At 43.2% G+C, this 12148-nt stretch overlaps 1 protein-coding gene across 8 annotated transcripts in view; it reads right to left on the bottom strand.

Annotated features, from left to right (window-relative positions):
• LOC110489787 (microtubule-associated protein 4) overlaps positions 1–12148 on the bottom strand; it is a 122134-nt gene that overhangs the window by 82691 nt on the left and 27295 nt on the right. For 7 of the 8 annotated variants that reach the window (XM_036944056.1, XM_036944049.1, XM_036944054.1 and 4 more), the window contains exons 2-3: positions 8561–8751; positions 6047–6103 (exon numbers count right to left, since the gene is read on the bottom strand). In XM_036944056.1, coding sequence (XP_036799951.1) covers positions 6047–6103; positions 8561–8747 — 244 coding nt within the window. In that variant the 5' untranslated portion in view covers positions 8748–8751. The remainder of the gene's footprint in view (positions 1–6046; positions 6104–8560; positions 8752–12148) is intronic. The other variant, XM_036944051.1, reaches the window with a different exon arrangement.

The raw sequence follows: 12148 nt of genomic DNA on the forward strand, positions 1-12148 counted from the left end.
TGGACTTAAAACATCCAATTCAGTTGTTTTTCTATTTAAAAAAGTGTGATTTGAAATCGAAAACATGAAAGAAAGAAAAATAGGGGGAAATGGAAACCTGGAAAAACAAAATGGAGAAAAATCAGACAACAAACAAAAAATGTATAGGACCCTACTCATACTCTGGTTGGAGTGTAGAGTATTTCAAAGCATCTGTGTGTGTGTGTGTGTGTGTTCATTGTGTGTATGAGTCTGTACCTGCATAGCTACTGTGTGCTTGTGTGCTTGATAATCTGTGTAGGTGAAGGCTTATTTCTGCTCATTTAGTCCTCTAGGCTCAGAGTAGGAGAGAGAGTAGACTTGTGCTGGCGGCAGTGGAGAACCCTAACCCCCATATTCTGATGGAAGGCTGGCGAGAGTCAGGAGAGGCTCCACAATGTTTCCTACAGAGGTCTCCAGGCTGATGGGCATTGCGGTGGTGGTGGTGTGGTTGTTATAGGGGGGGGGGGGGGGGGGGGGGGGTACTGAGGTGGGAGAGGAGAGGTGTAGAGAAGCAGAAGCACTGGTGACACTCAGGCGGTGGCTTGTTCTAGTCCTCTGAAGCTTGGGTTGGGGAAGGACAAGAGAGAGGAGAGTTGAGGGAAGAGAGGAAGAAAAAGAGGATGACAGAAGAGAGAGAGAGAGAGAGAGAGAGAGAGAGAGACTCAGACAGAGATGAATGGTAGATAGGAGGTAGAGTGAGATGGAGAGATGATCCAAGAGAAAGGGAAGGAGGGTATGAATAGGAGTGGGGGGACATGGTGGGTGAGAGGGGAGATAGGGAAGAGAGGAAGAAAAAGAGGATGAGAGAAGAGAGAGACACTCAGACAGAGAGATGAATGGTAGATAGGAGAGATAAGAGTATGAATAGGAGTTGGGGGACATGGTGGGTGAGAGGGGAGATAGGGAAGAGAGGAAGAAAAAGAGGATGAGAGAAGAGAGAGACACTCAGACAGAGAGATGAATGGTAGATAGGAGAGATAAGAGTATGAATAGGAGTTGGGGGACATGGTGGGTGAGAGGGGAGATAGGGAAGAGAGGAAGAAAAAGAGGATGAGAGAAGAGAGAGAGAGACACTCAGACAGAGAGATGAATGGTAGATAGGAGAGATAAGAGTATGAATAGGAGTGGGGGGACATGGTGGGTGAGAGGGGAGATAGGGAAGAGAGGAAGAAAAAGAGGATGAGAGAAGAGAGAGACACTCAGACAGAGAGATGAATGGTAGATAGGAGAGATAAGAGTATGAATAGGAGTGGGGGGACATGGTGGGTGAGAGGGGCGATAGGGAAGAGAACAACAGTGCTGGTTAGTAAAAGTGATCACAACAGAACCAGTTCTGCCTACTCCAAGCATTTGCCCATGCAGTGGCATACCTACATGCATCGCAGCCAGTTGCATCATGCAGCACAAACACAAACACACACACTCATTCTCATGGCTCCCAAATGTTGCCCACCGTCTCTGCATTTACCTTACGTCTCAATTCTCTGATCTAGTTACTACTTATACCTCCTGCCTCTACTCTACTCTACTCTACTCTACAAAAGGTTACTTTTGATAATGATAAATGGAATCAATGTACCCAGAAAAGACTAGATGCTACGTGCAAGTAGCCTAGCACAATTGCATCACCAGTAGGTGCTATTATATATATAAAAAACACATCTTAATCTCCTACTATCAATGGGTAGACGTTATTTCATATAAACATGTCTTAATCTCCTACTATCAATGGGTAGACGTTATTTCATATAAACATGTCTTAATCTCCTACTATCAATGGGTAGACGTTATTTCATATAAACATGTCTTAATCTCCTACTATCAATGGGTAGACGTTATTTCATATAAACATGTCTTAATCTCCTACTATCAATGGGTAGACGTTATTTCATATAAACATGTCTTAATCTCCTACTATCAATGGGTAGACGTTATTTCATATAAACATGTCTTAATCTCCTACTATCAATGGGTAGACGTTATTTCATATAAACATGTCTTAATCTCCTACTATCAATGGGTAGACGTTATTTCATATAAACATGTCTTAATCTCCTACTATCAATGGGTAGACGTTATTTCATATAAACATGTCTTAATCTCCTACTATCAATGGGTAGACGTTATTTCATATAAACATGTCTTAATCTCCTACTATCAATGGGTAGATGTTATTTCATATAAACATGTCTTAATCTCCTACTATCAATGGGTAGACGTTATTTCATATAAACATGTCTTAATCTCCTACTATCAATGGGTAGACGTTATTTCATATAAACATGTCTTAATCTCCTACTATCAATGGGTAGACGTTATTTCATATAAACATGTCTTAATCTCCTACTATCAATGGGTAGACGTTATTTCATATAAACATGTCTTAATCTCCTACTATCAATGGGTAGACGTTATTTCATATAAACATGTCTTAATCTCCTACTATCAATGGGTAGATGTTATTTCATATAAACATGTCTTAATCTCCTACTATCAATGGGTAGACGTTATTTCATATAAACATGTCTTAATCTCCTACTATCAATGGGTAGACGTTATTTCATATAAACATGTCTTAATCTCCTACTATCAATGGGTAGATGTTATTTCATATAAACATGTCTTAATCTCCTACTATCAATGGGTAGACGTTATTTCATATAAACATGTCTTAATCTCCTACTATCAATGGGTAGACGTTATTTCATATAAACATGTCTTAATCTCCTACTATCAATGGGTAGACATTATTTCATTTAGACATATCTTCTATTTACGCAACATCGCTATGATATAGCTGATGACATCCTCTTGTGTCCTACAGTGGATTTGAGGCAAATCAAGAGTCAGACAGGATTAAGTGAATACAGGCTCCAAGTCTGGAGCCTGGTCTGGAAGTCCAGAATACATCCTCCCTGAGAGCACCCCTGTCCCACAGCATATCCCTGCCACACACACATACTGCCCCCACACACTCAGACACAGTTTGTAACCGCAGTGACTGAGGCTGACCGAGGCATGCAAACAGATCGGGGGACAGAGACAGACAGACGGACAGAGGTCATGCCAACCCAGACGACCGCCCGCAGTCCTGCTCCCCAGTAACACCCTCCCATCGACCCACGGTCAGATGGGCAAGGCAGGCGGGCACTATGACATGCTGGGCACAGCCACACTGCCAACGGGCACAAGCTCTCTAGTCTTATTCAACTCAACCTGGGCTGAAGGGAGAGAGAGTCGGACTGTACTTGTGTGGTAAGTATGTGTTGGTGTAACAGAGCATGGGTGCATCACACTAACTATTTCCTCCATGCAATTTCAACCTCATCAAGGTCATGCACAGTATTTCAAGAAAGGGTCATGTGGTGGATTGGAATTGTCAGAATGGCAAAGGAATGAGACTGAGCAAATGGAAGCAAAGAAAGAAAAGGAGTGCACAAAGCACACACACGCGCACACACACACACACACACACACACAGACACACACAGACACACATGAAGTGGAATTCCCCTTGCTGAATTGTATTGAAATATATGCAGACGTCCTACGGCACACGTTTGTCTGTTAGTGGGTAATTAAAAGTGCCGTTCAATAGGAGATGGCATAACGGCAGAGCAGAGTTCATTTCATCCCTCCAGTGCTGCAGTTAGTTAATTACCTCAGAGGCGACAGGCAATAATGAAGCTTCCGTCAGATAGGCAGAACACTCTGATAAAGACTGCTCAGCTAGTCACAGAACACCTCCTTTTAGATGGAAGGACGAGAGTAGACAGCACTTCAGCGCTTGAGAAACTGAAGTGATCCACGGCAGCACTTGAGAGTGTTCACAGAACATGAGTGTTCACAGAAACACCTTCTTTCTTGTCCCTTCAAGGTTCTTATGCACAATTCAGGAGATTCTGTAACTTCTATAGAGTTCCTGTGAACAGTAGTGATGGCTATTCAGCCTCTCGGATACAGGTGAGAGAGAAGAGCAAGGTAAAGATGAACCTCGCTATAAATAGGAAATTAAAGACAGAATAACGGCCTTGTACTTTTACAGTGTGTGACACGATGCCTCAAAAAGGTCCAACCAATATATAACTAACCTTACACATCCTGGACTACCAATATATAACTAACCTTACACATCCTGTACAACCAATATATAACTACCAATATATAACTAACCTTACACATCCTGGACTACCAATATATAACTAACCTTACACATCCTGTACAACCAATATATAACTACCAATATATAACTAACCTTACACATCCTGGACTACCAATATATAACTAACCTTACACATCCTGTACAACCAATATATAACTACCAATATATAACTAACCTTACACATCCTGGACTACCAATATATAACTACCAATATATAACTAACCTTACACATCCTGTACAACCAATATATAACTACCAATATATAACTAACCTTACACATCCTGGACTACCAATATATAACTAACCTTACACATCCTGGACTACAAATATATAACTAACCTTACACATCCCGGACTACCAATATATAACTAGCCTTACACATCCTGGACTACCAATATATAACTAACCTTACACATCCTGGACTACAAATATATAACTAACCTTACACATCCTGGACTACCAATATATAACTAACCTTACACATCCTGGACTACCATTATATAACTAACCTTACACATCCTGGACTACCAATATATAACTAACCTTACACATCCTGGACTACAAATATATAACTAACCTTACACATCCTGGACTACCAATATATAACTAACCTTACACATCCTGGACTACCATTATATAACTAACCTTACACATCCTGGACTACCAATATATAACTAACCTTACACATCCTGTACTACAAATATATAACTAACCTTACACATCCTGGACTACCAATATATAACTACAAATATATAACTAACCTTACACATCCTGTACTACAAATATATAACTAACCTTACACATCCTGGACTACCAGTATATAACTAACCTTATACATCATGGACTACCAATATATAACTAACCTTACACATCATGGACTACCAATATATAACCACCAATATATAACTAACCTTACACATCCTGGACTACCAATATATAACTAACCTTACACATCCTGTACTACCAATATATAACTAACCTTACACATCCTGTACTACAAATATATAACTAACCTTACACATCCTGTACTACCAATATATAACTACCAATATATAACTAACCTTACACATCCTGCACTACAATTATATAACTAACCTTACACATCCTGGACTACCAATATATAACTACCAATATATAATATAACTAACCTTACACATCCTGTACTACCAATATATAACTAACCTTACACATCCTGGACTACCAATATATAACTAACCTTACACATCCTGTACTACCAATATATAACTAACCTTACACATCCTGGACTACCATTATATAACTAACCTTACACATCCTGGACTACCAATATATAACTAACCTTACACATCCCGTACTACCAATATATAACTAACCTTACACATCCTGGACTACCAATATATAACTAACCTTACACATCCTGTACTACCAATATATAACTAACCTTACACATCCTGGACTACCAATATATAACTAGCCTTACACATCCCGGACTACCAATATATAACTAACCTTACACATCCTGGACTACCATTATATAACTAACCTTACACATCCTGTACTACCAATATATAACTAACCTTACACATCCTGTACAACCAATATATAACTAACCTTACACATCCTCAACTACCACTATATAACAAACCTTACACATCCTGCCCTGAAATTCCTTGGTTGACTATACAAGTAAGAATGGAGCCAACCCAACCACACACAGTCAAAACACTCAAAAAGAGAAATAACTCAAGCAAATGACGAGGACACAGGAAGTAGGAAGTAAAGGACCAGAAAGAGGCGTGATGAACGAAGGTGCATGAGAATGATCAGGTGGTACGTTCAGAGTGGCCGGGGACATAGTGGAAAATTCTGGGAATCAACTCTTACCAGGTTTTTGTGCCCCTTGGGCGTCCTGCTCGCCATTCTCCAACACAGAGTCGGCATCTGCTCACACACACACACACACACACACACACACCAACAACAACAACAACAAGGCGTGTTGGTGCGTCAGCTGGAACCAACACTTAATTTCTGCCTAAGGTACTTCTGAAGTTGACCATCATGGAAAACTGCCCACACACAGTCTGCAACTCTGGACAGACTGTCTGGACAAGAGACGTGGCCTACAGCTGAGTCACAGTCTGCTGGACCCACACACAAACACTCCACTAAAATCAGGCCGCAGCCGCTGGAGTGACACACCGTCAGACCCAAAATGGCAGGGCTTGTCCAGCGCTGTCTGGCTTCATCAGTCTCTTATCTGGAGCTGCTTACATAAGGCCATGTAACGTCGCACACACGCTTCTTCTCACTTTTAGGATTGTAGTTTGCCTACACCGTTGGGCCTAGTTACGTGCCTAATTATGGAAGCCCTTCCCAGAAACCATGGAGGTCTGAATTAAAGTGAGATTAGACGTTGGCAGCTATCCGCACATTCAATACCATGGATTAAAGGTGGTATCGGTTGGGTGTAGATGGTGAAGCCCATACGCTAAGGACTAATCCTGGGTTTCATTTCATTAGAACATGCATGATCTGCTCATACAGCATGTGAAACTCTAAGACGCCTGGCTGCATGCGCTCCAGTACGGCCACCTATTGTTCGTTTAACCTTCATTCATCCGGGTTAGTCTCATTGAGATCAAATAGGTTTTTCAAGGGATACCTGATCCAACCAAGACAACAGCAGCGGGGAAAACGTTTCAGACAAATATCAGACATAACAATTTACAGACTTGGACACACCATAATCAAATTATAGACAGACACACACATACAGTACAATTACAGAAACATACATGGGTAATAGATATACACCCATGTTAGTGTGTGGCGTGGGGATAATGTGAAAGAAGATTTGTAGAGCTCTCTTTCTTTCTTTCTCTCGCTCATCTCTCCCAGGAAGGTAGAATAGATGGAAGGACGTAATTGATGGAGATGGGAACAATAAAAGCCAAGCACATTACCCTGAGAGAAGTGTGAGTCTTACACATCCCCCTGCATTACTCTAAGAGAAGAGTGAGTCTTTCACATCACCCTGCATTACCCAGAGAGAAGAGTGAGTCTTACACATCACCCTGCACTGCCCTGAGTCTTACACATCACCCTGCATTACCCTGAGAGAAGAGTGAGTCTTACATCACCCTGCATTACCCAGCGAGAAGAGTGAGTCTTACACATCCCCCTGCATTACTCTAAGAGAAGAGTGAGTCTTACACATCACCCTGCATTACTCTAAGAGAAGAGCGAGTCTTACACATCACCCTGCACTGCCCTGAGTCTTACACATCCCCCTGCATTACCCTGAGAGAAGTGTGAGTCTTACACATCCCCCTGCATTACTCTAAGAGAAGAGTGAGTCTTACACATCACCCTGCACTGCCCTAAGTCTTACACATCACCCTGCATTACCCTGAGAGAAGAGTGAGTCTTACACATCACCCTGCATTACCCTGAGAGAAAAGTGAGTCTTACACATCACCCTGCATTACACAGAGAGAAGAGTGAGTCTTACACATCACCCTGCCTTGCCCTGAGAGAAGAGTGAGTCTTACACATCACCCTGCATTGCTCTGAGAGAGTCTTACACATCACCCTGCACTGCCCTGAGTCTTACACATCACCCTGCATTACCCTGAGAGAAGAGTAAGTCTTACACATCACCCTGCATTACCCAGAGAGAAGAGTGAGTCTTACACATCACCCTGCATTACCCTGAGAGAAGAGTGAGTCTTACACATCACCCTGCATTGCCCTGAGAGAAGAGTGAGTCTTACACATCACCCTGCATTGCTCTGAGAGAGTCTTACACATCACCCTGCACTGCCCTGAGTCTTACACATCACCCTGCATTGCCCTGAGAGAAGAGTGAGTCTTACACATCACCCTGCATTGCTCTGAGAGAGTCTTACACATCACCCTGCACTGCCCTGAGTCTTACACATCACCCTGCATTACCCTGAGAGAAGAGTGAGTCTTACACATCACCCTGCATTACCCAGAGAGAAGAGTGAGTCTTACACATCACCCCGCATTACCCTGAGAGAAGAGTGAGTCTTACACATCACCCTGCATTGCTCTGAGAGAGTCTTACACATCACCCTGCATTGCCCTGAGAGAGTCTTACACATCCCTTCACTAAGCACTGCCCCCTGGTTAGGATGGATGTACAGTGATAAGCCCAGCGGTGCATCAGTCTGAGGTTATCCACTGTAGGTTAATAAGTGTACATATGGCAGGTGTTCATTCATATTCCCATTGTCATCGATCAATTGATCAACCAACCCCTTATGCTCACCTTCACTTATGACCTATGATTGTGTTCGTGGCTGAACTCAATGACCTCCCTCCTTCCCGTTCCCCTCATCCCCCTAACCCCGTCCCCTCCAGTCAGCTCACCTGCCCTGTTCCCGTCATTGTCCAGCAGGGGGATGTAGTCCGTCTTGCCCACAGTCTCGCCCACCTGGTCGTCAAAGGCCTCGGCCTCCAGCTGGGCCACAAAGTCCCTCTCCACCAGGTCCTCCGGGCCAGCCTGGGGCACACTGTCCATCAGAGCATCGCTCAGGCTCAGGTCCAGCTCTGCCATGGTTCTGAGGGGGGAGACAGAGACAAGCAGTGGTGTAAGGTTAGAATTCAAATGGGATCCAGGAAGGACAGTTTAGGATGGATGAAACATTTGACAAATGCCAAAATATATACCGCAGGGGAAACACACACACAGATTACACATACAGTTTGAGGTAATAAAATAGTTACAATAGTTATAATTTCTTACATCAGTGTGTTACATTTTAACTGTACCAACAAGTCATGTTTGATACTTAGAAGATGCATCATTCATGAATTCTCCCAACCAGAATCAGACAGAGCCAGCAAGCAGGCCTCCTGAGGTTCCAGCTGTCTCTCTATCTAACCTGCCAGTAATGTAATGTCCTTCTGGGCCACAAGGCCTCTCTGCTAGGCCCACACAAACCCAATAATCTGGGACATCCACGGATGTTCCCAATAAGAGAACAGCACACTCTAGGCTGCTGTAGCACTAGGGCAAGTACACATACATACAGACAGAGAGAGAGAGAGAGAGAGAGAGAGAGAGAGAGAGAGAGAGAGACACTCAGGGGAAAGGCCGGCTGCTGATCAGGTTTGAGAGAAAGACCCAGCTCTAGGGTCATCTGACCACGGAAGCTGCGAGAATCTGCAGAGTCATATGGTGTCATCTTTCACCAACGTCAAAGGGAGGGGTAATGACAGGTTATAATCCTGATCAGTCCCCCGGTCCCCTATCCCTCTCTAACGCCCTCTCTCTCTCTCTTGCTTTCGCGCTCTCTTTCTCCATTTTCATTTGCTAAGCCTTACCATTCCCTCGGTCATTCCTCCTCTCCGTTCCGTTCCCCTCCCTCGCTCTCCTATAATCTCTCCTCCATTCTTCCCTTTTTACTCCAACCCCTCCTCCCTCTGCCTTCCTCAATCAGGGAGATTAGAATAGCATGTGCCAATGGTGTATCAGAGAGAGGGATTAGGGTTAGAGCAGAGCAGCACACGCTCCAGCAAAACCTCCCTCCCTCCCAGCCATAACACACATCCTGGGCAGTGAGGGCATCTAACCTGGCCTGCACCACTCTCCATCTCTCTTCATCCCTCTCTTTTAAATCCTTCTTTGCTCTCTGCATCTTTCCTTCTCTGCACACTTTCAAATTGTGGACGTACATAAAAAAAAGAGTTGAAGTGACCAGCCAGTGCACTTGTACAGTGTGAAGTGACAGAGCTCATTGTAGAGCTACTATCTGTATGGTGGGGCCCTCTCACTCTCTCTGTCTCTCTCTCTTTTCACAGAGCTGTCTGTGTGTATATACAGCATAACACGTCAGGAGCTCCATCTACTGGACAGTCTGGGTGGTGACAATGCCTATAGGCTTCCGAAATGCTTCGTTTCGGCTGGTGCCTCCCTTAAAAGCGGCAATAGTACTGTTTGTCCATCCTGAGATGCCGTAGCCAGTATACACTTCCTCAAAATAGTCCAAATTAATTTAAGAAATCTGTCATTCATTTTTGATGTTTTTGCTGAGTAGATCTTAGTCGTGCAACTTTAAATCTAACTAAATTGTTTGGGGCAGTATTTCTCAAGTTAAATAATGTGCATGAAAACGAGTCATCTATCGTTGAATGACAACAAACATTTCATTGATGAATCCTTATTGTTGACCAATGAAGGGGCTTAGACCTTGGCTCCAAACTTCAGCTTGCCTCCCGAAGAAAACATGTGTGCACGACCAGCCAAAAAACCTTCCCGAAGACCAAAAAGAAGAAAAAAACTGCTCGAAATTCCATCATAATATATGCAAACTGTTTCGGATGGGAAGCGTGCAGACGCTTTAACACATTATAGGTATAACCTTTTCCGTGACATTTCATTTGATAGCCCAGTCAATGGTATAACGTCGAGTCAATGGCAGATTGCTATAGTGGTTTTAAAGTGTGACTTTACAGTGTCTGGTTTTACATATGGGCAATTCCACGGTAACGGAATTACGCTTAGACTCAGATGTTTCACTGTAAAATGTATTCCAAACAAAAGCCATTGTTTTCAAAGTTTAACAAACCATACAACTCTATGCACAAGGACTACTTTGAACAGTGCAGACGCAAAGTTTGGTAACAGAATGATGGCATCAACAGCACAAACCGTCATTCTGTGACCAAACTTTTGAGTGTGCACTCTTCTTTAAGTAAATGTGTTTTTGTCAAATTCTCTGTGTAAATTGTTAAAAGTAGTCCTTGTGGGGGCCTCCCGAGCGGCGCAGCGGTCTAAGGCATTGCATTGTTGCAGCGTCACTACAGCCTGGGGTTCGGTTTGGCCATGACCGGGAGTCTCATATGGCCGTGCACAATTCACCCAGCGTCGTCCGGATTAGGGGAGGGTTTGGCTGCAAGGGCTTTACTTTGCTCATCGTGCTCTAGCGACTCCTTGTGGCAGGCCGGGCGCCTGCAGGCTGACAAAGTCATCAGTTGAACGGTGTTTCCTCCGACACATTGGTGCAGCCAGCTTCCGTGTTAAGCGAGTGTGTGTCGAGAAGCGTGTTTTGGCGGGTCGTGTTTCGGAGGACACATGACTCGACCTTCGCCTATCCCGAGCCTGTTGGGGAGTTGCAGCGATGAGACAAGATTGTAAAAGCGAAATTGGGGAGAAAAAGGGGGTACATTTTCATTTTTTAAATTTATTTTAAAAGTAGTAGTCCTTGGACTTAGACTTGGTTTGTTCAACTTTGAAATCAATGGATTTTGTTTGGCATACATTTTAAAGTGACACAATCTGAGTGTTAGTGTTATACCGTTACTGTGGAATTGCCCATATGTGTTGTACTGTATGAAGTGAAAACTATATTTCCCTATGGGGTTATGAAGACCAACTCAGACCTGAACATTCATAATACAGAGTTTAAGACTCAAACAGTCTACATGGGGGTTTCCTGTAAGCAGCAGTAGTATACAGGCAATTCCACGGCAACAGAGTGATGCCGAGACTCCAATTTTTCACTTTAAAATGCGAGCCAAACAAAAACCAATGATTGTATAGTAAAAAAACAACATATGTACAAGGACGACTTTTACCAATTTCCACTGAACATTTTACCTGAAGAACAGTGCAGATGCAAAGTTAGATATTTTTTTATTTCACCTGGCAAGTCAGGTAAGAACAAATTCTTATTTACAAGAAATGTTGTTGAAACTGAACTGGCTAAATTGCTAGAGCTCTAAGAAAACAACCCAAAGGTTACTGCTGCATTTTTGGCTCAGATTCTACCATTAACCTCTTGAATACAATTTGGTGTGGCCACTCGGACACCATATTGTTTCAACAAAGGAAGGAAACCAAAGGAAAGCCAGGCTTTCTATTGTGCGGTCTGACCAACAAATGGCCCACGGGACGTCTAGTACTCTGGCTGATGGGGCAGTGTGTGTGTGTGTGTGTGTGTCCGCTGGATGACA

This window comes from Oncorhynchus mykiss, chromosome 15, assembly GCF_013265735.2.
Source record: "Oncorhynchus mykiss isolate Arlee chromosome 15, USDA_OmykA_1.1, whole genome shotgun sequence".
Classification (NCBI taxonomy): domain Eukaryota; kingdom Metazoa; phylum Chordata; class Actinopteri; order Salmoniformes; family Salmonidae; genus Oncorhynchus; species Oncorhynchus mykiss.